The sequence below is a fragment of the Colletes gigas genome, unplaced genomic scaffold (genome assembly GCF_013123115.1).
Source record: "Colletes gigas isolate AHSC1104 unplaced genomic scaffold, ASM1312311v1 Colletes_gigas_Sc00010, whole genome shotgun sequence".
NCBI lineage: Eukaryota > Metazoa > Arthropoda > Insecta > Hymenoptera > Colletidae > Colletes > Colletes gigas.
The window spans coordinates 5,530,020-5,554,259 of NW_025106639.1; the positions used below are offsets into that span (position 1 = coordinate 5,530,020).

Genomic DNA, 24,240 nt, shown 5'->3' on the forward strand with positions numbered 1-24,240 from the left:
AAAGTTAGCGGGAACCGCAACAAGGGATGAACGGTATAATTCCGTGATGAAGGAGCGCCGTTGTTGGGAAAATGTTACAAGGAAACTCGACAACCGTGGCGTCGAGTCGTGTACTTTGCACTCTCGGAGAAAGATAGCTTCCATCACCGTCGCGTTTTTCTCAGCAACGAGTATCTTGCCATCTTCGAAACTTTGGGAAAACAGTTGATATTCGAGCCTCGAAATCTTTAAAACAGAAATTTACCTATTCCAATTCGCTTTTTTCCCACTGTAATTCGTTTCGATGGGGGCTAATTTCGACGGATGACGTTTCTTCTTAGCCGCTTGCGTTACGTTATTTGGCCTGTCTCGAGCGACTTCCGTTGTAATTAACATGTGCCCTCCGGTGCCCGATAGGAGATCGAAGTGTCAGTCTCATCGATCGTGCGTGCGGCGTGGGGGCCACGCGAGGTTCGCAGTATGGATGGGAAGGGGCTTGATTAATTTCGATACAAACCTAACATCGTAGTTGGGATCGACTCTGCTGTCACGTGCACGCCAGCTCAGATCAAGAGGAGCATCTCCTTCGGCCTCGCAGCGTAGAGTCACGCTCTCCCCTCGTCGCACCGACTCCTGTCTCGTTTTCACCGATATCTGAGGGCCCGCTGTACCAGGAATCGCGGATTAATTTCCGTCCGTTCGTTTCCCCGTCGGGGAAATGCCCGCCAGAGTGTGCGGAAGAATCGTATCGTCGCGAAAGGAGTTTATCGATTCCCCGCCGAAGACGCGAAACTTGCACAATTCGTTCGTCGAAGTTGGACCTTCGAGCGGTTAATCGTTAATTTCAGAACTTTTTCGCGGCGAGCTGGAAAATTCATTAAATTTCCTTCCGCGAACTCGGGCGCGAAACATTAAACCTGGAACGTTATACATAGCAGGCCATCCCATACCCCCCCGCTCCATTTTATCATCGATTTATTTGCAATTTTTACGAAACGCGTTTACGCTCCGATAAACTGCAAAGTAGAAGCCGTATTCGATACCGGGTCTATGATAGAAATTTAATCTTTCGAATATTTCTTCTTTCGACCGCGTAAAGTGGAACATATTTTCCGGCGATCGAGACGCAGAATTCTCTAGTGTTAACGAAGTTACGTACCACGCGGGCGTTGTGTTCCAGGATTAATGACGCTCTAAAATATTGCACGCGTTTCATGGTACGCGGAAACAAAAATTATGTGGTATAGAGGCAAACGATGTTAAGCGTAGTTAGTCGAGATCAGTAATATCGCGATGCGAACGCAACTCCGTTGCATGGGTTGCAATAATCTAATTTAATCCCGTGCGACCAGTGGATATAGTATAACTTGCGGGATGAGTTTAAGTTGAGGTAACAAAGTCAGAGTGTGTTAGATATCCTGATTGCTATGTGTTCAGCTTGTTAGGAAACCTACTGTCGGTTCGAGAGTTGGAAAAGCTTCGCTATTTTCGCAATCTTAACTAACCACCAGAATTCTTCAGCGTATAATGCGTTACGATATAATAAGGAAAGAAATTATTCGCGACAGAGGCTAACAGAAATTATCCGGTAAATTCCACGTCTCGTAGCAACAGCTTTCGGGATAACAAGCTTCGTGGGAACGCGCGTTTTCGTGGCACACATCTCGGCAAGAAACACTTCCTGCGGGCATTTCCCTGGATCGTTGGGCTCGTGAGCCGAATTTTGGTCGCGGAACGAAGAATTCCGTGGCTGGAATCCCAAGTTCGTGAGCACGACGGCTGACACAGATCCAGCCCGACGGTAACTCCGTGTTGCGTGAATATTTTACCATGAACTGTTAGCCGAATGAGCTTGCTGAGGCCGGGGCCAATGCCGTTGCTCGCCTGGCACAGATAGAACCCGGCGTGATCTCTGGATACTCGTGGGATCGCCAAGGACCCGTTCTCGGCAACCCCGGCTCCCTCCGTGCCGCTGTATCCCAGTTCTCTGTAGTCGCCTGGAGTTTCGCCTAAATGTTCCAAGGGACCAGCCATTACTCGTCGAATGCGTCCCGTTACGCTAATTCGCGCTTCTGGTACTAATATTAACGGGATTCGCGACGACGGTGCTGGGACCGACAGTTTTGGAACGCTGAACTCGAGAGGAAATTGTCGACAGCCTGATCCAATCGATTAGGATGGCTCCTCGGTTTAGAAAATGAAATTCACTGGTTCAAATAGAGAGTGTAGGCTGACCAAACTGATCGATCGATTCGTCCAACGCAGGTTGCTTTGAATTTTAATGAACAAATTATAGCACCGGAACCAACAATTTTCGAACACTGAGCTCGTGAGAGAGCCTGTTGATTTTTAAAAACGAAACAGGTTTAATCCGTGGGTCTAGGTGCAATAAATTGATCGATCGATGCTTTCACTTTACAGAGGATGTTCTGAGTTTCGAAAAATAAGCAAGATTACCGGATAGTTTTGGAATATTGAGTTTAAGGAGAAAGTCGTGGTTTGGGAAACTAAATTTCCTGGTTTAAATGGTGGTCTGGACTGACCAAACTAACCGATCGATTCTTTTACCTTACGTAGGATGCTTTGAATTTTAAAGAACATATTATACGTATTACCGGGACCGACAGATTTGGAACAGTGGGCTCAAGAGGGAAAAGGCAACTTTCGATGGCCTGGATAATCCAATCGATTAGGATGGCGTGGTTTAGAAAACGAAATTCGCTGGTTTAAATGGTGGTCTGGGCTGACCAAACCGATCGATCGATCGAATGTGATGCAACAAGCAATTCATCTCTGTAAAAAATTTACAGATGCTTTATTTTAAATTAAATTAAATCCAGTTCTAGCTTGCAACGTAAGAAATTCTACGAAACAATTACGTTCGAATATCGATACGCGACTATTATACTGCTTCACAGTTTTTATACCCTATAATGTCGAGGAAGGAGGTAGGGGGAATAAAAAGTAATTTTAAAACGAAACGATATAAAAAGAAATATTCAACAGCCGCATTGGATTCGATCCAAGTTCACCGCTAAAGCAGTCGCAAACGATGTGAATTTCTTGGAGCCTGCGAAACTCGTTACGATTTTAATGTTTTACAACTTTTTATGATAAAACGTTCTGCTTGAAACTTTCCACTTATCAAACCTTACAATTTGAGCTCCGTGTCGCCCACAAAGCGCGCTAACGAATCATAAACTTTCGTTAATGTCTAATATAACAAAAAGTAATACAAGTTTCACGGCGAAAATTTTCAAGTATATTTTTATAACTTCCTCCGAAGATATAATAAGAAAACATAGCGTATTTTAGGTCGATTGAGGGTGGTTAAATCGTTTGGAAACTACTGGTACAACTACGCAAAGACTGAATAATGCAATACTAAAGACGACTCGATCTAAATGGAAACGTCTGATATTAAACATTAAAGTTTGCGAAATGAGAAACGAGAAGACATATCTGTTTTAAATAAGAAAAGTATATATGCACGATTTTTAAGGGTGGGATCTGTCAATGAAATTTGTTTCTTTGTATCGAACAGTTCCTTCTGGCGACACTTTTCCATATTTTCGAAAGAAATGGATATCGTCGGAGCGAGAACGTTAGGTGTCAACCTGTAGGAGAAGGAATCCCGTGTCACGGGTTGCACGTTTATGACGTTACAGAATGCTCTTCGGTATTAGAGTATCGGTCGGAATTCACTGTGTCGCGTTTTCTTCTTTCGACAAGGGAACGCTGCTACGCCGTCAGATCAACGTCACCCGACATTCTTTCCGATACAATAAACACTGGGGAAACGGGTAAATGTCCAAAGAAAGCTCGGTGTTGCGTGAAAAGATACAGTATCCGCGGAATGTGCAGTCGTACTATACATCACATTGTGGTTCCGAACACTTTGCGATTTTTAACAAAATATTCAGCGATACCTTAATTTTTCTAATCCGCGCTCTTAATTTTTACCTCTCGATAATACGTTTTACGCGAAATATTTCTCCGTATCCACCGAGATATTTAAACGGGGAGGTAAGCTCGACCACGAAATCGTAATAAACGAAGAATAAAAAATGCCCTCGTTCGAACCGAACGAGCCACGAACGAAGAGGAAGAATTCCATTCCCTAAATCGACGCGATATAATGTTCGCGATCGACGAACCGATGAAACTAATTATACCGTCGCTTTATAGAGCGAAGGGCTTATTTCGAGCTGAATGAGGCCGTCTGGAAACGCCCGCTCAGCGAAATTTCTGATGGATCCCTTCGCCCAGCCGCCCTCCGGTTAAATACTACCCGACAGGTGTAACTTAATGAAAACGACGAACGCCCGGATCGGCGCAAAAGTCGTCGAAAGTTATTGGAGTTGTTAGGGAAGAGAATATTGAGACAGAAACAAAGGAGGAAGATCGCTGGCAAACGATTTCATTACCGATGTCTCGCAATAAATACGAAAAGTCAAACAAGCGTACCAAACTGAGACGTCACGAGGAATCGTCGAGCATTAGCGTTTATTTGCTGGATTCCTCCTCGCAGATTCGATCGAATAAAATACCCAAAGCAACACATCGAACGAACGTCTTCTTACGCTCGACTTGTCAAACAGAACTGTAATTTCGTAAGCCTTAGAATTAAATTTACAGTTGATACTTACGCTAATTAAGCGGTCTTTCCATTTAAGTCTTCTCCAAATTCGACGAAAGTAGTAGGAATTACTTTGAAAGGTTCAAAAGGTACCAATTAGGCAACTCTCCGTTACGTAAATATTTTTCTTTCACTACATCTAATATTAAAAACGAGCATTTTCGTCGACGACGATTCGCGCCACGGAGGAAGATACGTTGATCCCGCCGATTAAAGGGGACCGGTAGAGGGTCTTGAATGCTCAGAATTCCCCGTCTACGAACGAAAACCATTACGGAAGAAGCGTAAAACGAATAAGGGCTGGTAATAAGGATCAGCCAGCGGTAGTTGGTAGCGTAAAATCGACGCGGACATGTCTCGCAAAGGAAACGGATCTATCAAAGCGGAAGCATCGAATACCGCTTATTAAGCGGCACCAATGCTGCCAGGGAGAAATAAAATCGCGTTTTAAAAGCATCAGACGTCTCGTCCTGTCATTTCAAAGCCCTACGAGAGCAATAGAGCGCATCGTCGGAAGTCAGAACTAACAAGCGCGGTTCCGAGGAGAAGCAGGCTAATAATTAACGGGTTCGCCAACGACGAGGCAGATTTCGTAGGAAAATTCGAAACCAGACGGCTCAGATTCGCTCGACCTTCGTGCAATTTATGACTTTTAGGGATCGAACAAGATCCTTGGAAGCAAACACGACTTGTTTAGTCTTATGAAGAATTGGAATCTCGAAGTGTTCTAATTATAAGCGACAGAAATATTTCCAAGTGGTTTCCAAGAACACGGAAAATATCAAGGCTCCCGCGAGCGAGCTTCGATGGCTAATACATTAATAAAGAAAAGATGCTTAACGTTTCTCTGCGCGACAAGACGTCGCGTCCATCTTGTATTTTAAGCCCCTGCGTTGGAAAGCACTGGTCCGAGGAGAACTCAAACAGATTCCCGGCAAAAGGAAAGAACAAGGACGAGGACACGCGGAGGAAATACTGGGAAAACATCAAACAACTAAGTCCGTGTTCTTGGGGGACGGCGGAGACGTTGGCTGTCGCGTTTCGCGATTTACAGAGCAAGATTGGACGCGTTTTTCAGAACGCAGCCCGAGGAAGGCCGGGTCGCAGCGGGAGACCAGCTTCAAGGAGTCGTGACTTACCGATCGATTGCTTCCAAGTCACAGTCGGAATGGGGAATCCTTTAGCCTGACAGGAGATGGAGACGCCGTGACCTACAACGGCGTTCTGGTCGATAGGTTCCACCGTCCATCGCGGCGGCACTAAAAATACGATCCAATTGGCTTAAAATCTTCTGGCTGGCCGATTCGCTTCGGACGTGCGTTTCATCCGGAGCGCGATCTCGAACGATTCCCGTCGACGACGCCTCTGTCGGGGGCCCCCGTTCAGGAGAACACGAATCGCCGTCAATTACGACGTCCGTGAGCATTGTACACCGCCTTTGCCGTCTTTCCTTACGACGGCCTCGCGAGAACGCTTCCGCCCGCTGACAATGCTTCGTTTCGCCCGGACGAAACATCTGATCGTTTTTGCGCGCCACACGGGCTTCGTTTCGCAGAACAAATTGAACCCTTTAAAGGCAGACCTGGCGACCGATGGATCTTTTTGTACACACTGCAACGCCTGAAATATTTCCACCATTTTCGACGTTAAAAAGACACGGTTTCCGCGGGCCTCGTTAACGAGCTAGGTTGCACGATGGATCTTCTTCGAGGCACCTATATATTTAATTCTTAAAGCTCACGATTCTTGAATTTACGTTATGAACTCGAGAATACATATAGTTGTTGTAGAGAAAGTTTTTTTAAACGCTGACAGTACAGGTAGTAAAGTTAGATGGTACATTGTAACAGGTTTATACCTATTCCACTTTGCATCGTCGTGAAAATGCAGGGTAAATGCAAACGCGTGATACAATCAAGTGTACGGTGTTAGTTGTGTCAAAATACATCGAAAAGGTAGAATAGAATTTTCTGATACGAGCCTCCGATGTCGAGGAAATCGATTTCGAACTCTGACGACTGATGCGTCTGACCATTGTTCGATATTTCTACTTGCGCTCCTGTTTACTGACATCCGCTGTGCTCCTACCAGCTCTTAATCGATATTAGCATATCCAGAGTACTTACAAATAAACGATAACACGTTGAAATTAACATTCACAAATATTAATCCAAGTATTTAAGTAGTAATATCGAATAATGGTCAGACATGTTATAATCGTAACTGACAAATTTTCAGAATCAAATTTCTTTAAATCGAAGGCTGGTACGGGAAAATCACAGTAACATTTTTTACTCACTTTTGTCCACTAAATCACCCTACGTACCATTCAGCCTGACCCACTTTACATAAACAATGGTTCACCGCGATTAAGCATGGAAAAATTGTCCGATAAATTATTTTCCCGTGCAAGATTTAATTTTCGAGAAAAGATGTATTAAAAATCTATCAAGTACGCAAATTGTAAACTAACGAGATCTTGAACGACAGGTCTGCCTTAGAGAGAATCGAAGCCCGGTATATTTGCCTTTTTCGCTCTATAATTTGAGTATGAAATATTCGATGTCGGTGCTGCCTACGCGGCACGAAAAATCAATCGATTCGTTCTCCATCGTTCGACGCGAAAAAGATCATCCTTTGTCGGTTTAATTAGCCATTGTTCTCGCGAACGTCGCTCGCCAGAGACGGAATATCGTACGGAAGTTTCCGTCGACGGGGATCGTCGATCAGCTACTTGTTTTCGCTGTCGCGTGTGGCTGTTGTATTTACGTAATCGTGTTGTGAGAAACGCATGCAATTCCCAACGGGTTCGATGTACTGCATACTTACGTATCGCTAAGTGTGTAAAACAACAACTGTGTGTCAACAGAGCCGACGTTGTCTGTGTTTGGATTACTTGAATTGACGATGTCGTATCGAAGGGATGGAAATGTTTACTCATTCGTTGTCTCAATCAAGAGGAAACTAATTACCAGGAAGAAACTTCGAGCAGCAATTAAAATAACGAACGAACGGCTGAATGAAACCATTGAAAAACTGGAGGGAAATGGAAAGTACGTGCGTTCTTAACGTAAATAAAAATCGTGCTGGTTTCGTGGAAACTTATTCTTCGTTAAGTGGTGAACTGAATGTGTATTCAGCAACTGAGTCTCGAAAGTGGTGAACATAATGTACGTTAATTAAAACGAAGGTAAAATAAAGAAGAAAATAATCAGGAGGGAACTTATCGATTGATCTTATCAAACAAGGGAAGAGTATTCCTTCAAAAAATTGTACGGGATAAAGTATACCGTGGCTGGTTTAACGTGTCTCATGCAAGAATTATTCAAAAAATATAACGAAACACAGGCAGGCATCATTCCAAGTAAAAAAGATTACGTGAATATATAATGTAATAACGATCGATTTAAAGAACAACGTACGAACAACGCAAACCTATCTCAAATAATGTTACTTGTAATCAGTACGAAGGTAAAAAACACGCAAAAAACTCGAGGCACACAGTAAATGTATATAAAACGTTGCTTCCAACATTCTCTTCCATCGTCATTCCAAGTTGCTCGTATTTATATATGTATATATATAATATATAGCAATATCGTATTGATATGTATATGAAAAATACCATGAGTGAGAAAAATTATTACGAGAAACGTATGAACCAGAAACGTTAACTACGCGAACGCATGCTTTACATCTGTCACAGACATTTGTTGCATTGCACGAGCACAATAAGTATCTCTCGGTACACGAAACCGCTACAAAGTACAATCAAAGAAGTAGATGATACTCTAACTAACGAACACGCGTAAACAAACAACGAAACCAAACGAAAAGAACAAGAAGGTAAAAGATCGAACGAAAATATGAACCGTTCGCAGATACGAAACGGCCGTACAACAAAACGTGTCTAATTCTAATTAAATTCAGCTCGCTCAACGCTCGGGTACTACATCGAACTTCTTTACAAAATGCTGATGAACGTGAGGATGTACAGAATAACTAAACGATGAACAGAGAAAAGAGAGCAAAGAAAAAAATATCAAGACGAAGGTACTCTCTCGTTCTTTGTTTTTCTTTCGTTTTGTCTTGCCTTACCCGGCTCGTCGACGCATTAACTTGGCGATGATTAAACGTCGGACGGGAGAGAAACGTGCTCTTCCCTGTATAATTTCACGCGAACGAAAGAAACCGTGCCCGCGAATACGTTCTGGTTGCGGTTGAATCGGTTTCGTCCATTTGCCATGCATCGAGAAGGAACAAAAAAAATATACCAACAAAAATCACGACAATTATTCAACGGGAACGTTCTGTCCAGCGCTCTTTCGCCGCAAATTTCCATCAATTTATCTCGATATCCTTTGATCACGAATTTATAAAAATAAGTTCATCTTTTTATCTCTTCTCCTCGAGAGTTCAGTTTTTCGTAAATTCGTTAGCTTATATACTGACAGAATATTGGTCACGACTGATAACCAAATAAATTCACAAAATAAAAACCAACCAACGACACGATAATATATGGAAATTAAAAAGTTGCCAATAAATGTGCTCTCCGTACTTTGCTTCGCTGTGCTAAAAATTGATATTATAAATTTCCGAGGAGGGCAATAAATTGGTGGGAACGTTCAGCGAGAAAATTCTGTGACGAACGTTGCCGACGAATAATTCTTTCTCGCCAAGCAATAAATGAAACAGTTAAAATCACGGTAAGCCTGCGTCCCTAGAAACGTTGTTCCCTTCCGTGGTACGTGAAAGAACCCTTGGACTCCGGAGACGATTGTGTGCTGTACGGCCTATCGGGTCGTGTCATTTCATAATTCTTTTTTTCTTCGCCGTTAATCGCTTCCTCGCGAGAGTGCTGTCGCCTTGGAGAGGATTGGAGTACGTGTGTCGCACGGACGCGCGAAGAATTCCGTTTGGTTTCTGAAAGGTGAACGCCTCGAAAGGGCTGCTTCCGGCCGGACACCTCGGTTCGACTCGGTTCCAAGGCATCACTATGCGGACTGCTATGCAGCCCTCCTGGCATTCGAGGAAACGGTCCTCCTCGAACCCAGTAACCCCAATTCGGCTACATCGAGTCCACCAGGGGTCCGGATGGCTGGAATAGTCGGGACGACACCGGTTCACCGGAACAATGCTCCACGGAATGATTGTTTCGACCGGCTGGCTAATTTTCCCGCGTTCCGTTCTACAGAACGATTTCTCAGAACGAGAAAACTTCGACTTTTCACCTTTTAAAGTTAAGGGATGATTTTCGTTGATATTAATATCGTAGACATTTAGATAGATAATTTAAAGATGTTTAAAACGATTCAACGTATTCGAATTTGAAATTCAAAGTTCGAGGAATCTTCCGTTCTTGATTTATTATCATCCTTTCGAGCGACGTGCCGGCTAGATTTTGTCGCTCGAAATCGCGAGCTATTGCAACCGTTACGAACGGGATCCCGGGAACAAAGTTACGGGAAATAACAATCTCCCGTCGAAGATATTGCAGTTTCCACTATTTACTCGGTGAAAGACGCCGACGACAAAGGACGAAGACGCTCGAATGGCGAGGGCAAACAGAAAATTCTCGATAAAAGGAAGCCGCCCGCCGATCGTGGACCTGTTGCGGAGCGAGGAAGATGGCGGCCGTTGATGAGCGCGGAACCGAGCTAAAAGCGCGAGGAACTTTCGACCGATGGGACGGGCGACGCCTCGCGCCCCCGCTTTGCCGTTCGGCTGCACAGTGTTTTCAAGGAACGCGCAAAGAGCCAAGGGTTGGAAATTTGTTAGGCGATTCGGGGCCGCGCATTGTCGAGCAGGAGCTAGGGAACTTTGAAGCGAAATCGTTCGACTTTAGGACGAAGACTAGGGAGGGAAAACTTGACACTTAATTATTTATGGACGCTACGGGGGCGGCGAGAGTTTCGCGAGAGCAGGAAAGGTTCGAGCCACTGTTTTTAAACGCTGAACGTGCTTCGTGGAAGTGCACCGAGATTGGCCGAGTTGGCGAAACTTCGGATGTCTCCCGATGCCTAAAGCGAGGAGGATTCGAACCCGGAGATCGCAAAGTCTAATTAACCGAGCATGCTCGTGCTATCCACTTTTCTCTGGAACTGGAAGTTAATTTAATTTCGTTGTCGTAGCGTCGAACTCGACGCTTTGGACGTTTTGTATATACCAATCTTTAAACGCGTAAGTTAAGTAACGGGGCGTAACATAAAATAAAGAGTTAACGTTCGGATAAGAAATAGCTGGTTAACATTTTTTTAAGTACCTGCTATCAGAGTAGGGGTGAACCGTTTAAAAAGGTCATAAAAAATTGTTACTGGCACGTTATGGGTCCCTCGATACCGCGCGACTTCCGTGAATGAAGTTTTTCCATATCTCGGAATATAACAGAGATAATTAACGTGATCAAAGTTATTAACTTGCTCCGTATATTGCTTGTAATTATAGAAAATTATCCAATAATTGCTAGCTATGCATACTTAATTTAATATATTCATTAAATGTTCGAACCATTTACGTTTTGGTTCATTTCAATATACGAAATTCAAATTTTCTGAATAAGCAGAAGTCAGAAATAGTATGAAAATATGTCGGGAAGCGTGTTTGGAAGAGTAATCTAGCGCGACGATAAACTTATCGCGGAGGAACCGGACGTTTGTACAAATGTATACACGGTTGAAATTAATTGACAAAAGCGAGACCTAAACAGACATTCATTTCGTCTTTCGAGGTTTTCAATAATGTATATCTCGTTTTGCATATTTTGCATAAGTACATGTAAGTGCATCTATTCTGTATATATTTTGCATACATTTTGCATACGTTTTGCATATTCGCGTACGCCGTGCGTGCACAAACATCCGCGGTCCACTCACGAGCAATTAAAATTCGGTGGCGTGGCTTTGTAATAGAAAAAGTTTCTCCGAAAGCGGCGCGAAAACGTTGTCGGATAGTTCGGGAAAAAAAAATGTCGAACACCGTTAAATATAGCTGGCGCAGCTCAAGAGGTACGTCTAAGAATATCTACATGTTCGTCGAAAGGCGTCGTACCTGTCACTCTATTGGCTAAAATGGATAAAATAAAATCGATTTTCCGAGTAGCTTGGATAATTCATACTAGTGTTGAGATGCTGCAGCGATCAAATGTCCTAATTCTCGACACGCTCTCTGACAACAGTCACTTTGATGGTAAAAATCTAGTCTATGAAATTTCTAACATTATTAGCGAAGTAGTAAAATTTTAATGGTAGATTCTAGAGGCCAAAATAAAACTTATTAAGACTTACTAACAAAATTAAAACGTTTCAAAACGTTCTAAAAAAATTATTTTCGATTGCGGGGGTCAATTACAATCATTTTTGGTGAATAGACAGTGCATCTTAATTGTTTTGACGAGTACCATCCGCTCTCAAACTTTGTAATCTTTGTTTCGAAGTATCCTCGACGTATCCCAAAATTCGTTAGCTCATTAAATGAACTGTTTCTCTAAAACAGCGATCCTCGACGATCGTTTATTTCGCTCCGTGAGGTTCGTTCGTAGACTCGGGCGCATCCCTGGGAAGATCTCGTCGTTTGAAGTTCGACGTTGCAACTTTAAACGACGCTCCTTCGTCCTGGAGTTTCTCGAGGGACGCCGAGAACGTTTCCATTCCATCGGGAGGAGACGTTTTCGTCCGAAATGGCTTTTGAATGACGACCAGTGCCCGTCGTTTTATAGACATTAGGACACGTGTATCCGATAACGGAGCTAATGCGTGTGCAACGTCGCGGGCGCGTTTATCTGAACACGTTGCAGTTTCCGTTCCAACTCCTGTTCCGCGACGCGGCTCGACGTTATTCGCTTCCGGGCCGTATCGTCGTCCGATTCCAGGACACCGGCCGTATACCGGATATATTGCAACGACGCGACGGGACCAGCTGCCGCGCTATAATAATGGAAAACAAATGGAAAGTCAGGTGTTCCTTATCGTTTGGCAACCTCCTTGCCGTTATCGTTCTCACCGCGAGCGACCGTTCCTTTCCCTTATCATACCGAGCGTTTTCGCTGATCACTGGAAATCGCGCACTCCATTTTCCACTCGATTGGCCCTTGTTTCGGCCGGATATATCGCCGTACCACCCTCGCCACCGATAAGAACGGACTGCCAACTTTTATAAATAAAACTTACTCGGCGACTTCCGACTCTCGAAACCTTTCTTTTCCGTCTCGCGTTAATATTTCCGCCTGGAAAAATGCAGTCTCGACCGGTGACCTTCTTTTTTTATCAGAGTTCTAAATTATTCGAGGAGGAAATTCAAAAGTTTTGCTTCCAAAGAATTATTTCTCTTTTGAGATGTCGAGTTTCCCTAAAACACTCACGGTTCGTGGATCCAGGCCGTTCGAAATTAAAATTTATTTCAGGATCGAAGCGTCACTCGTTCGAGGCTTTGTTTCGGCCACGGCTCGTATTTTCGAGATCAGATTGGTCGAGGGACTGAAAATAGTTCGTTAGCGGCACGAAACACCCCTATCCGTGTTATTACGCACCGCGAGGAACAACCGAGCCCGAAAAAACGATATCGAAATCACGACGGACGCGCGTACGCCTCGCAAACGCATTGATACGCCGCCATAACGCGTATAACTCGGATTTACGATGGTTTTTACGCGTTCACGGAGCCGCGCCTAGTGAATACGAATGGCGGATGTAACATTACATCGCGACGAGACGCGTCGTGCTCTTGATGCTCTTGATTTTTGTCGAACACGGTGCTGTAACCCCGGAAGCCAAGCTTTGAGCAGTATTTTGCCTTTTCCCCATTTTCTCGATGATTTGTCTGTAACTTTCATATTGCAAAATACGACCACCTATATCGAGCACCTGGAATCTTAAAATTTTGTAAACTTTGGTCGATATTGGGCGCGATTTCGGCCAAGGAATAGGTGTCAACGACTTTCGAGATCGGTGTTTGGTCGGATGGCACCTGGAACTTCTCGAAAACTCGCATTACCGTGGCACTTCGAAATTCGAAACTCAAAACTAATTTCCCTGCGCCGCGTATCCTCGCGAGAATCTCGATTCGACGTCCAACGGCGAGGGGAAGTTTCACCCTCCCCCGAACGGGGAAGCCTAGGCTTATAATGCCGTCCGAAGGAACAGAGGAAGACGGCGTCGTTGCAGGAAATGAACATTCGAGTCGGAGAATGTGCTCGTTGAAAAAACGTGTTCATCGTTCCGCGCTTAACCAGAGGAAGTCTCGGTGCATGCACGGAAATGCCGTAGTTGGGAAACTGTAATTGCCAGCCCGAGCGTCGGTGCTTCGTCCTTGGAAAAACGTCTCGGAACATCTACGAGAAAAGTTTGGTCGCGCGGCTGTGCTGGCAAATCCAGTGCATCTTGTTGCGAACGAAACGTTATGACGCGTGGAAAGGGGTCCGAACTCCTGGAAATTAACTCGGGTACCGTGTGGCGCTTGGTTGGTTCCACGTAATAATCGAGAATAGGCGTTCTCGCAAATTCTGACAAAATTGACGCCCACGAGTCGTGAGACAGAGACCGTCTGAATATACTTATTTGCAGTAAACTGAGAATTAGAGTTTGAGGCTCCGAGGATGCTTCAAGAAATGAAACGAACCAAGAATAAAGTGACGAGTCTTGAAATTACACGAAGAGATGAAAAGACATGCTATGAATGCATGTGCATAAAAAAAAAAAAAGGTCAGCTTGAAAGAAATCTTCGGTGAGGATCTTCTTTTTCTACTTCTTTTCTACGCCTTGAATGTACCTCGGTAATCCGGTCTGTATGTATTGTCGAATAGACGTAATTTGAAACTATCCAGCACAGATCCTTCGAAATGGTAATAATTTTAGAATCTCTGTTTACGCTTGTAATTCTTTTTTAACGGTTATCCTATACTCAAGGAAAATACAGTTTTCGCTGTACAGCTTCGCAAGATCGAATGTAGTGAAAGTAAACCTACACCTAGAATATGCAATAGAGTTAATGATCTCGGTAACAGTGTTGACTTCTTACAAACTCTGTTAACACTTTTAAGCACGCCATTAATAAATTAGTAGCAGACTGATTTCAACCTCATCTTGCTGTACCTTATCGATTTCCGATATTTCCTACCCACTTATCCATACATTTTTTTGCAATTTTCCTATTCCTCTTATTACGTTAAAGAGTTCCAACGAATAAATAGATGCGTCTTGTTATTAGCTACCAGCACGTGGATAATCGTTCGCGCTTCTTCAGCTGGAAAATGTTACTAGAAATACTCGCACTTTTAGCAAACCAATCACGGTTACAATATTTACTTTTATTTCCAAGAATAAGCACTTCTTCGGTCCGACTAATTAACTCCAACTAAAATAGAGAAGATTCTCCATAGTACCTCTGTACGCTAATACTATGCCACCGAATTCATTAAACAGAGAACACGCTAAGATCCTCCGACTTTCACGTAGCTCCCATCAGCCGCGCCAAAGTTCAAAGAGTATAAGTTTAAAGTTTCCCCGGGAACAGTCCACTCGATGATATTTCCCCGACTGGGTTTCCACGGACCGCGAAGGATCGCGAAAAGACGTTAGAAGACGGGAAACGCATCGAGACAAGGAACGGGAAGCGTCGAGGAGGAGCAGGGTCACCGGAAACGCGACGCGGAATCGATTTCGCCGGAACACACTGTACTCCAATCCTTCCCCATGGTCGTTTGATTACTGTGCCGTAATATGTATATATATACACGTGTGCGTACATACACATGTACGGGACGAGGCGTCCTACAGGACAGATCCAACTGTCTTCGTTGGTTTTGGAGACACGAGGTCACTGTCGAGAATAATGGATCTAAGAACCGCTCTATTAGTTGCGAAATATTTTTTGGAAACATTGCTGCCTGTATAGATTAATGGAGGAAATGAAAATACGTTCTTCGAAGTCGGGAAATTTTAGTTAAGAGAATCGAGGTCTCATCATGGCTTCGTAGTCGCTGCGTACGATCTCATCCTCGACCGTAACCGCGTCCTTCGAAGCCATCGGAGACGTTAAGGTGTACCTTTTACGACGCCATCGTTCCGTATAAACGCAGAAATTCACACGGGGGCAGACGAGTGTATCGCTGCTCACGGTTTTATGTACACAGGTTCTTACAGCTACCATGTCGATTTTTGTTCTTGCTCGTTTGAGACACCAACCAGCAACGGAGAGGCTGATCGAGTATTCGGCCAGGCCAGCGACGTTGCTGATCTGGCACGTGTAGTTCCCGCTGTGCCTAGCGCTGACGTTATTTATCGTCAGGATGCTGGAAAACGGCGAATAGTCGCTTATCTGTATGTTGTTGCCCGTCTCGACGACGGCCGCGTTGGATCCGCCCGACGAAGACGACGCCGAGCCGCCGTCACCCGGCCTGACCTGTATCGGTCTGTCGTCCATTAACCAGGTGATGTTGAACGGCTGGTCACCCTGGCTCGTGGCACACATTAGCTGTGTCCTCATCCCCTCCGTCACACCGTTCTCGAAATAAAACGGCGAGATCCGCGGTGGAACTACAAACGTGACGTGTGATAATAGTATGTACCTGCGTGCCGACACTAATCGCTCTCCTATTCGCGTATCTCGACCGGAGACGGCACATTCGGTTTCCTTTTTTTTTTCTTTATTTTTATTTTCTTATCTTTTTCATTAATTTCTGGGAAAGAATCTAGAGACTGAAAGTGAATGGCTGGGAGTAGGGTCGACAGGGTCTTTCGATCGCGTGCCAGGGGGGAAACGCGTGCTTCGAAGGCGACGAGACTTCGTTACGCGCCTGAAACCTAAGTCGAATAATTGGATTTCGGTAAGATGGATACGTCGAGTGATCGAGGGTCGCGCGGACGAGTCGTTTCTTATTAGGAAATCTTTTTCGACGCACCACGATCCAAATAGATCGAAGAGAAAAAGTAGGTGGTTTCTGCTATTTTTATTTATACCGCGTCGAATTGCAACGATAAAACGCATTAACGAGTTTGATAACGCGTTCCTAACTTGGAGCGTCCGGGAGGCTTTGTTCGAAAGAAAAAAAATCGACGCAAGAAACAATGGCGCCCGTCGAATCGGAGCGAAACGGAACAGTTTGCGGGATAATTACATCGAACTCGGGGGAACTTTGCGGGACTTCAGCCAACGAAACAAAATTAACAGCGCGCCTCGGCTCGCGTCGAAAGCGTGGCACAGTTAATAAATCTTCTTCTCTAACGTCTGAAATTAACATTAAAATACAAGCGCGGGAATACAAACTGTTCGGAGTTTAATCCGTTTCCGGGAACGAAGGGAGCGTAATTAATGTTCCCCCGGGGTGCCGACAACGGTCCAAAACGGCCGACAAAAAGAAGCAAACAGCATGCTTTTGACGTAATATCGTTGATCTTCTAGCGAACCGGAAGGCTCGCGTTTTCTTTCCGACAATTTCCCCGGTGCTCGTCGAAGTCTCGTCGACGGGTGGGGGGAGGTCACGGGGCACGAAACTCGAAATCTGATTTGCCTTTGAAGAATCCGCGTTCGATCGGGCCCGCATACTTGTCTCGAAACTCGTGGCGCGTTGTTCCCTCGTCTGACCATACATTGACATACACCACTTAGCGCAGATAATGTTCTTCCTACCAATTTGTATTATGGAGAAAATCAGACCTTCCAAAGACAAATGTTTCATGTCCACTAAAAATATACATTAATTTTGATATATTTGATAAAAAAAAAATATTTCTGTTGTCGATAGGACGATGTCTCTTGTAAGCAAGTATTATTCGAGCCTGTCCATGTTCCTTTTGCAGCATTCATCTTAACCTGGGTCAGAACTTTCTTTTCCCCTGGAGCGTTCGAAGGGTACCCGATGATATCAGAAGTCTCGAGACTCTTCGACGCGTGTCTTCCCTCGTGACCTCTCTGTACAGGTGCAACGCTCCCCCGCGAAAGCCCGTAGTCCGTGAAAAATTGCGTGTCGGCCATAAATATTCGGTCAGAGCCGCGCACTCGTGACCCACGGCACGGAAAATGAACATTTATGACCGCGGGCGACTGTTAATGTCGACTAATGCGTCTTTACTGTCGGCCATCCGAGTCGAAACCAAGACTTCGATCGAAGCTCTTCGAGGAGGAACGTTACGATCGGAGCCCCCGATGGTTCGCGGTCCCCTGGCGTGTCACGAGAGCGTAAAAAAATTTTAATGGATGAAATTAAACGCCGTTGGCATTTCGTGCCCCTTAATGCGATTCGGTTGTCGTCGAATTACTTACCCAAGGCCCTATAGGACGACGAGCGGATTAACAACCGAAACGAGCCGGAAACACTAGCCGGGAGGAAAGTACGCGAGCGATCTCGAATTTCGCGACAGGTCGAGCAGCGTCATAATTCGAATAAAAATAGAGGAAAAGCCCGAGCGTACCAAGTTGACGGGAAAATAATTTCATGCAGCGTAACGAGCTCGCAGCGTCGAGGTCGCTCGCATCGATTCCGTCCCGCGTACGATTTTACTACGGTCCGCATAATGTAACTTTAATGACGATGATAACGATAATAATGATAATGAGCATGATATTACACCAAATCATAGAGAATATCTCGAACGAAACATAGCATAGTCTTCATAATTAAAAAACTGTTCTACATAGTGATAGTGATAATAGCTCGGTCAGAATCGGTCCAAAACGTGATTGTACGATACAACACAGATACGAAGCGTACGGAAAAATCCCTGCGCGTTGTCTGCCGATCAGGGCAGCTCTCGGGGCAGTCGAAAGTACAGGCGACGTTTAAATGTTATTTTATTCCAATTATTTTTTGAAACAGGGCTTGAAATACGTCCCAGGGGTACCTACAGACACGTATTAGACTATTTATCTGTAAATCGTCGAGTATTTTCGAAAAAAGGGAAGGGGGTTGCCAGAGAAAAAAAAAATTTTAATTTCTTCTGAAACAAGTATTATTGCTTGCGGGGGTCAAGTACAATCATATTAGGAGTAAAAATACCCCCAAAATCCTTCCCACTGTCGAGAAAAAGATTCCAAAAGGTATTGAAATTTTTGATCAAATTAAGGGAGAATTTCAAGCTTTAATTTTAATTTTTCAAGCTGATTCCTATATTCGGTGATCCAAGTTCGAGCTTTGATCGTGACACATATACAACGATTTTGATTTAAAATGGCTGTATCGGAATTTCTTGCGAATCTGACCGTCCTGCGTTGGAAAAAATTTCTCGAACGTTAACGTAATAATACGAAGGATTCGATCTCCCCGGAATGGAATAGTTTCCCGATTGAAACGTGCCGCGCGATCAAATATCGAGCGTTTGATTGCGAATAAGGAAACTGCCGAGGGACTTTCCCGCCGCTCCGTATATCGAGAGCAACAAAGGTGATGGTGAATTCATTCGAAACGGGACAAAAAGAACACGACTCCTACTAGCGGATCGCGTGAGCGTCGTCCACGGCGATCCGTCGTTGCAAAATTAGTATGGACAAACTGTGTGATGATACTCAATCAATGAAGGAAAAAAAAATATATAAAAAAAAAAAGAAATGAATGACATTACGTGTACTCTCGCATACGTTGATGCTGAACGATGCATAATACACGGGTGTGTGCGAAGATTTAAAACCAGTTACGAAACGGTAAAACTTTACGTGGAAACGGTCTCACGCTGTGACATCGAGCCGGTGGCGTCCCGCGGCTCCGCGGCGCAAAATTAAACGAAAAATCCTAATCTGACGCGGGATCCCGGTTTAATTTTGCGGCGGACGATTCGAAACGTCGGCGCGGAAGAGAGAACGCTCCCAGCGCCGCGTCCCAAGAGAGAAACAGAGAGAGGCAGAGGAAGAAACCAATCGAAAACTCTCTCTCCGAGCAGAATTTTCAACGAAACGCTTCGATGTCACAGATAAATACGATCTACGGAACATACTTGGTCGACTTAGTTCGATACACACTAGAAACAAAATTGACGTTCGCACAAACGAGAGTATGAAACACTGGCAAAAGATTATATATACCTTACATATACATATAGAGAGTTCAGGGCGTCACGCTCGAAGCAGACCATCTAATTGTCCTCTGCGGCCGCGACGATACGAGAAATTGTTTCACTTTTCTTTTTACTATAAATAGAACTGCTCTTATTTTCATTAAAAGTCTTCCGAACTAAAATCACTTTCTATATTACTTCTCATTTTGCGTCATTCACGGTAATTACTTTGGTTAATCGAATAAAATTTACCCAAGGTGTCTTACGGAAAGGTAGACACGTTTAACTAACACGAAAGAAGTTAAAAGTTCATTAAAAAACTATTATGTCTGACAAGAGATACAATTAGTCAATTTGTCGCTCCATTTTGTTCAATTTCTATGGCAAAATGTATTCCCGGGTCTAAAAACTTAAATATATTACGGGCGAATTCAATAAAAAACTATTTCCTCTAATTTGATTATACTTGCGCGAAGAAGACAATCGGATGGTCCGTTTCGAGCGGGGCAGCCTGCATAGATACACATATAAAGATATACGTGTCAAGAGTGTCCACATGGTAAATCTGATCGAAGCGTGCAATTAGGCGTGCAAAGAGAAACAGCGTGCAGGATCACAGAGTGTGTAAAGACAGAGTAACGGGGGGATGATCAAAATCGGAAGTAAGAGATTGAAAATACGCGACACGTTTCGACGTTACGATTTCGGCGATCGAAATTGTAATCCGATAAGCCGCGTCGCGGCGCCGTTTGGCACGTTTCGCGATCGAGAAACGAAAAAAACACAAAATTACGCGATCCCGAGACGAGGTTCTTTGCTCGTTGAACGTCGAACGTGCCGCGGGGCGTGCATTTTGGACTAGCATGTAGCAGAAACAGGTCGCGTCGAATGACTTCGTACCACGGGGTCCGAGATCATCCGCGACGATCATCAGTGTACTCGGTGCATAAGAAACTCGAATCGCGAACGACGACAGAGGTGGTGGACGACGAGGAACGATCGAACGCGTCCCGTTAATTGATACATCGGCGTCGATCGATGCGCCGGCGGGCATCTCCGCGGGAAAGACTGCACGGGTGACGAAAAAAGGAGTTCGTCTCGCCCGCATAGGCGATGGAAAATTGATCGTCGGCGCGCGTTGCGCCGGCCTGGAGGCGCGTTGATTGATCGATCGTGCTCGCCGCTGGTTAGAACGACCGCGTACCGCCGTTTCCTTACCAACCGATCGATCAGTTACTTTCCAACGCGAGAGTATAATCTATCGGGCTGGAAAATCGTCGATCTGTCTGTATTACGTATCGTGAATCACGAGTAGGACCGGGACTATAAAAACGTACAAAGATCAAGCGCGATATGCTCGAGCGAAAAATTAATAACGCGTGTCTTTCGATGGTTATTCTCGCGTTTAAATCTGATATCGTGAAAGAATGAGATATTTCACATTTTCGACTACTGAATAATGAAACGCAAAGTTTTTTATATGAATAATAATGTCAATGTGAAATTTTACTTTATTAAGCGAGTTAGAGAACATGTAATTTAATTGAATAACCACCGAAGGCTTGAATATTTTTAAAGTAATCGAATGCTACGAATAATTATTATTATTACGTTCCTTTACATTCGTTTGCGGTCTCTATTTCAATTTTTCTTGTTACGGTAATATGCAAATGTGTATCTCAAGTTCTATCTAATTTAAGTTTCGAGGTGCATTGCATATTGAGCATCACCCGAAACCCCTCTATTAAGATTCTTTTGTTCCAACGAACGTGCTGCGTTTAGTATGCATCGCGGCTTTGCCAAGCACGTTAAGAATGTTCATATCTGATCAGGAATTAATTATACCCACGTATGAGCTCTCGAACATTCATGCACACGTTTCTCCATTATTTCACATTACTTTTATCTCGTTAACAAATATAATTATTTCTAGGTTACTGGGTCATACAATTTTCTTTTATTATTTTGAAAGAAATCAATAGGACTCGAATTATATTCGTCAAATATTTGAACTCTCGAAGCATCGAAATATCAAAAGAAATCGAATATTTTCCAGACGTCCAAGATTAAGTCCGTGACTCGAACAATTCGTAGGATTCGAAAACACGCGATTCGTAATAACGAGACGCTCGAGCCCCCCGATTAATGCGCTGAAACGGTACTCGGAAACGTCACGAGTCTCGTCGCGACGTATTCAACGGCGAACGTGCGTGCAACAAATGATGCAATTCACGATCTCTCGACGCGTCGATGCATGCAGACACGTCTAGATTGATGCAACGCGACTGAAGAAGCGGCCCGAAATTAAAATCCCGCGTAAGGTCACGTTCTTACGCGCGCAACGTGACGTCCGTCGATACGCGCGGTGCCATTTCCGGATACTTCGATGCAACTCGACGGCAAAAGGGGCCTGAAATTAACGATACGCGCAATGTGACGTCCATGACATCTTTAGACGCGTTAAATACATGCACGCGTGAAAGAAAGGATCAAAAATGAAGAACCTGGCGAGGCATGGTGCCATTTTACTTGTCTCCAGACGTTTCGATGCATGCAAATACGTCCAGACGCGTAAGGTCGCGTCGTTTTAGCCGTTTTTAAACGTGTCGAGGCATGCAGATAACTAGAACGATGCAATCCAACGGGAAGAAAGACCACGAAATGAAAAAAATACCCGTTTAAGGCCACGTTCTTGCACGCGCGATGCGACTTCCGTTCGAACGGTGCCGTTTGGCGCGTTTAGCGTCGCGCGTGCAGAGACGCGCGATCGAAGATGGCGGCGACGATCGGTACCGGTAACGAGACACCTCTGTCGGCGCGTGCCGCGATCGAAGAAGTACACCAACGGTGTGCGTTTACCGTTGACGTGAAGGAGTGCAGAATGAGCGACGGTGGCAGCGCCATTGGCCACGCGACAGGTGTACGTGCCATTGTGCGCGGGTGCGATCGTGCTAATGCTCAGGGCGCTGGTAAAAGCGTCATATTGTCGGACGGTAATGGCCTTTCTCGGGGACTGTTCGGCCTGGCCGTCGGCCTTGGGGCCCCGCTTGGGCCCCTTAATCGCGTCTCCAGGACCGGCCGGGGCCTGAACGCGGCTATGGCTGGACGACGGAGCATCCTGCGACGTCCTGATCGTCTCTATCGGGACGTTATCTTTGAGCCACGTGAACGTCAGTGGCAGATCGCCAGTCGCGACCACGCACTGTACGCTAGTACGGTCCCCTACGTTTAAATCGCGAGCAAAACTGAAAGGCGTGATTTTAGGTGGCACTGAAAGAACAATACAAAGACAAAAGGTGGCATTCCCAGTCAAAGCGGTTCAGAATCGCTAAAGAGAATCGCGTTTAGTAAGCAGGGTTGGGCCGGGAGGGTGGTCGTGTTTCGGTGTAAAAGAGATTCGTTTTTTTGAGGGGGGCAGGGGGTACCAGAGGATGGCGAAGACCGGAGGAGAGCACGCACGTCGAACGGACGGTCGTAATCGTCCACCGGTGCTGCCGGACGCTCGATGATTATTTCGGAGATCGTTATTTCGAGAGGTTGTTTGCGACGGGACCGTATCGATAGTATCGATGTCGAACGGCAAAGTATCATTTTCGGTGAGATAGTTTCGACATTCGCACGGAAATATCGGTACCCGTCGATTATATGCTTGGGTATCAATGTTGGATATCGATACTTTCACGATTGATACTGATCGATACCAATATCGTACGAATCGAGTTTACGTCGACAGCATTGTAAATATATCGAAATTCAGAAACCAAAACTGGCATGAAATCAGTGCTTGAAATTGTATCCACTTAGGTGCACTGACCGTTCCATATAAATTAGATTCTTTCTTAGTTTTTATGGTCAACTATCCCATTTTTATTTTTTTTATCAGCGTCGATGTATAAATATTAAGTAACAAAAATGTAGCTTCAATATTCCCGATCAAGTACCGTGATATCGAATTATTACAATCTCTATACATCGTGTCGGGCCCGTCGCTGAGTCGGACGTTTAAAATTGCTAATCCAAAAGCCGAGGTCGCGAGAATCCAGGCAGCACCGGTCGAGAGAAAAAGCGAGTTCGTAGAACACTCCGCGCGGCCGAAAATGCAGCCCTCGTCAAATTTTCCGACGGTCCCGATACGTCGAACGGAGCCCTTTTGCTAAATGAAAGCGCGCGCCGGGTCAAAGGCCGTTCATATTGTGCCGCTTGTAATTACAGCCGCGTTAATTAAATTTCCACGACCGCGAGCGACTAAATTAAAACCCCGAGAACACACCGACTGCTTCGAGGAGGGGTCGGCCGAGCCACGAAGAATATTTTCTTGCCGTTTGCGGGCACGCAACGCCGCGGAGTATTTCGTTGAAACGTTCCGACCAGCCGTACGGAGTGTCCTAATGCGCGGCGCACAAAGGATATCGTTTTGTTGCGGTTCACTATACAAACGGACAGCTTCAGAGACACAGCCTCGCGCTGCAAACCTCACTCGACGCGCCGCGTTTCGTTCGCCACGCGAAAAAGTACGTTTTATCGTTTGCGCGCGGACGCCGAATTTTGCTCGGAGGTGTTCGCCGCTCTTTGGACCGCAAAACGGAACGCCCGGAGCAAAGCTGATTATTCTGCGGGCGTTATTAGACCTATTATCCTTTC

At 44.8% G+C, this 24,240-nt stretch overlaps 1 protein-coding gene across 1 annotated transcript in view; it reads right to left on the reverse strand.

Moving 5' to 3' along the window:
- LOC122398039 (Down syndrome cell adhesion molecule-like protein Dscam2) overlaps positions 1–24,240 on the reverse strand; it is a 178,718-nt gene that overhangs the window by 23,528 nt on the left and 130,950 nt on the right. Inside the window, exons 11-14 of the mRNA XM_043397639.1 lie at positions 15,799–16,149; positions 5,758–5,877; positions 1,809–1,988; positions 497–644 (exon numbers count right to left, since the gene is read on the reverse strand). Coding sequence (XP_043253574.1) covers positions 497–644; positions 1,809–1,988; positions 5,758–5,877; positions 15,799–16,149 — 799 coding nt within the window. The remainder of the gene's footprint in view (positions 1–496; positions 645–1,808; positions 1,989–5,757; positions 5,878–15,798; positions 16,150–24,240) is intronic.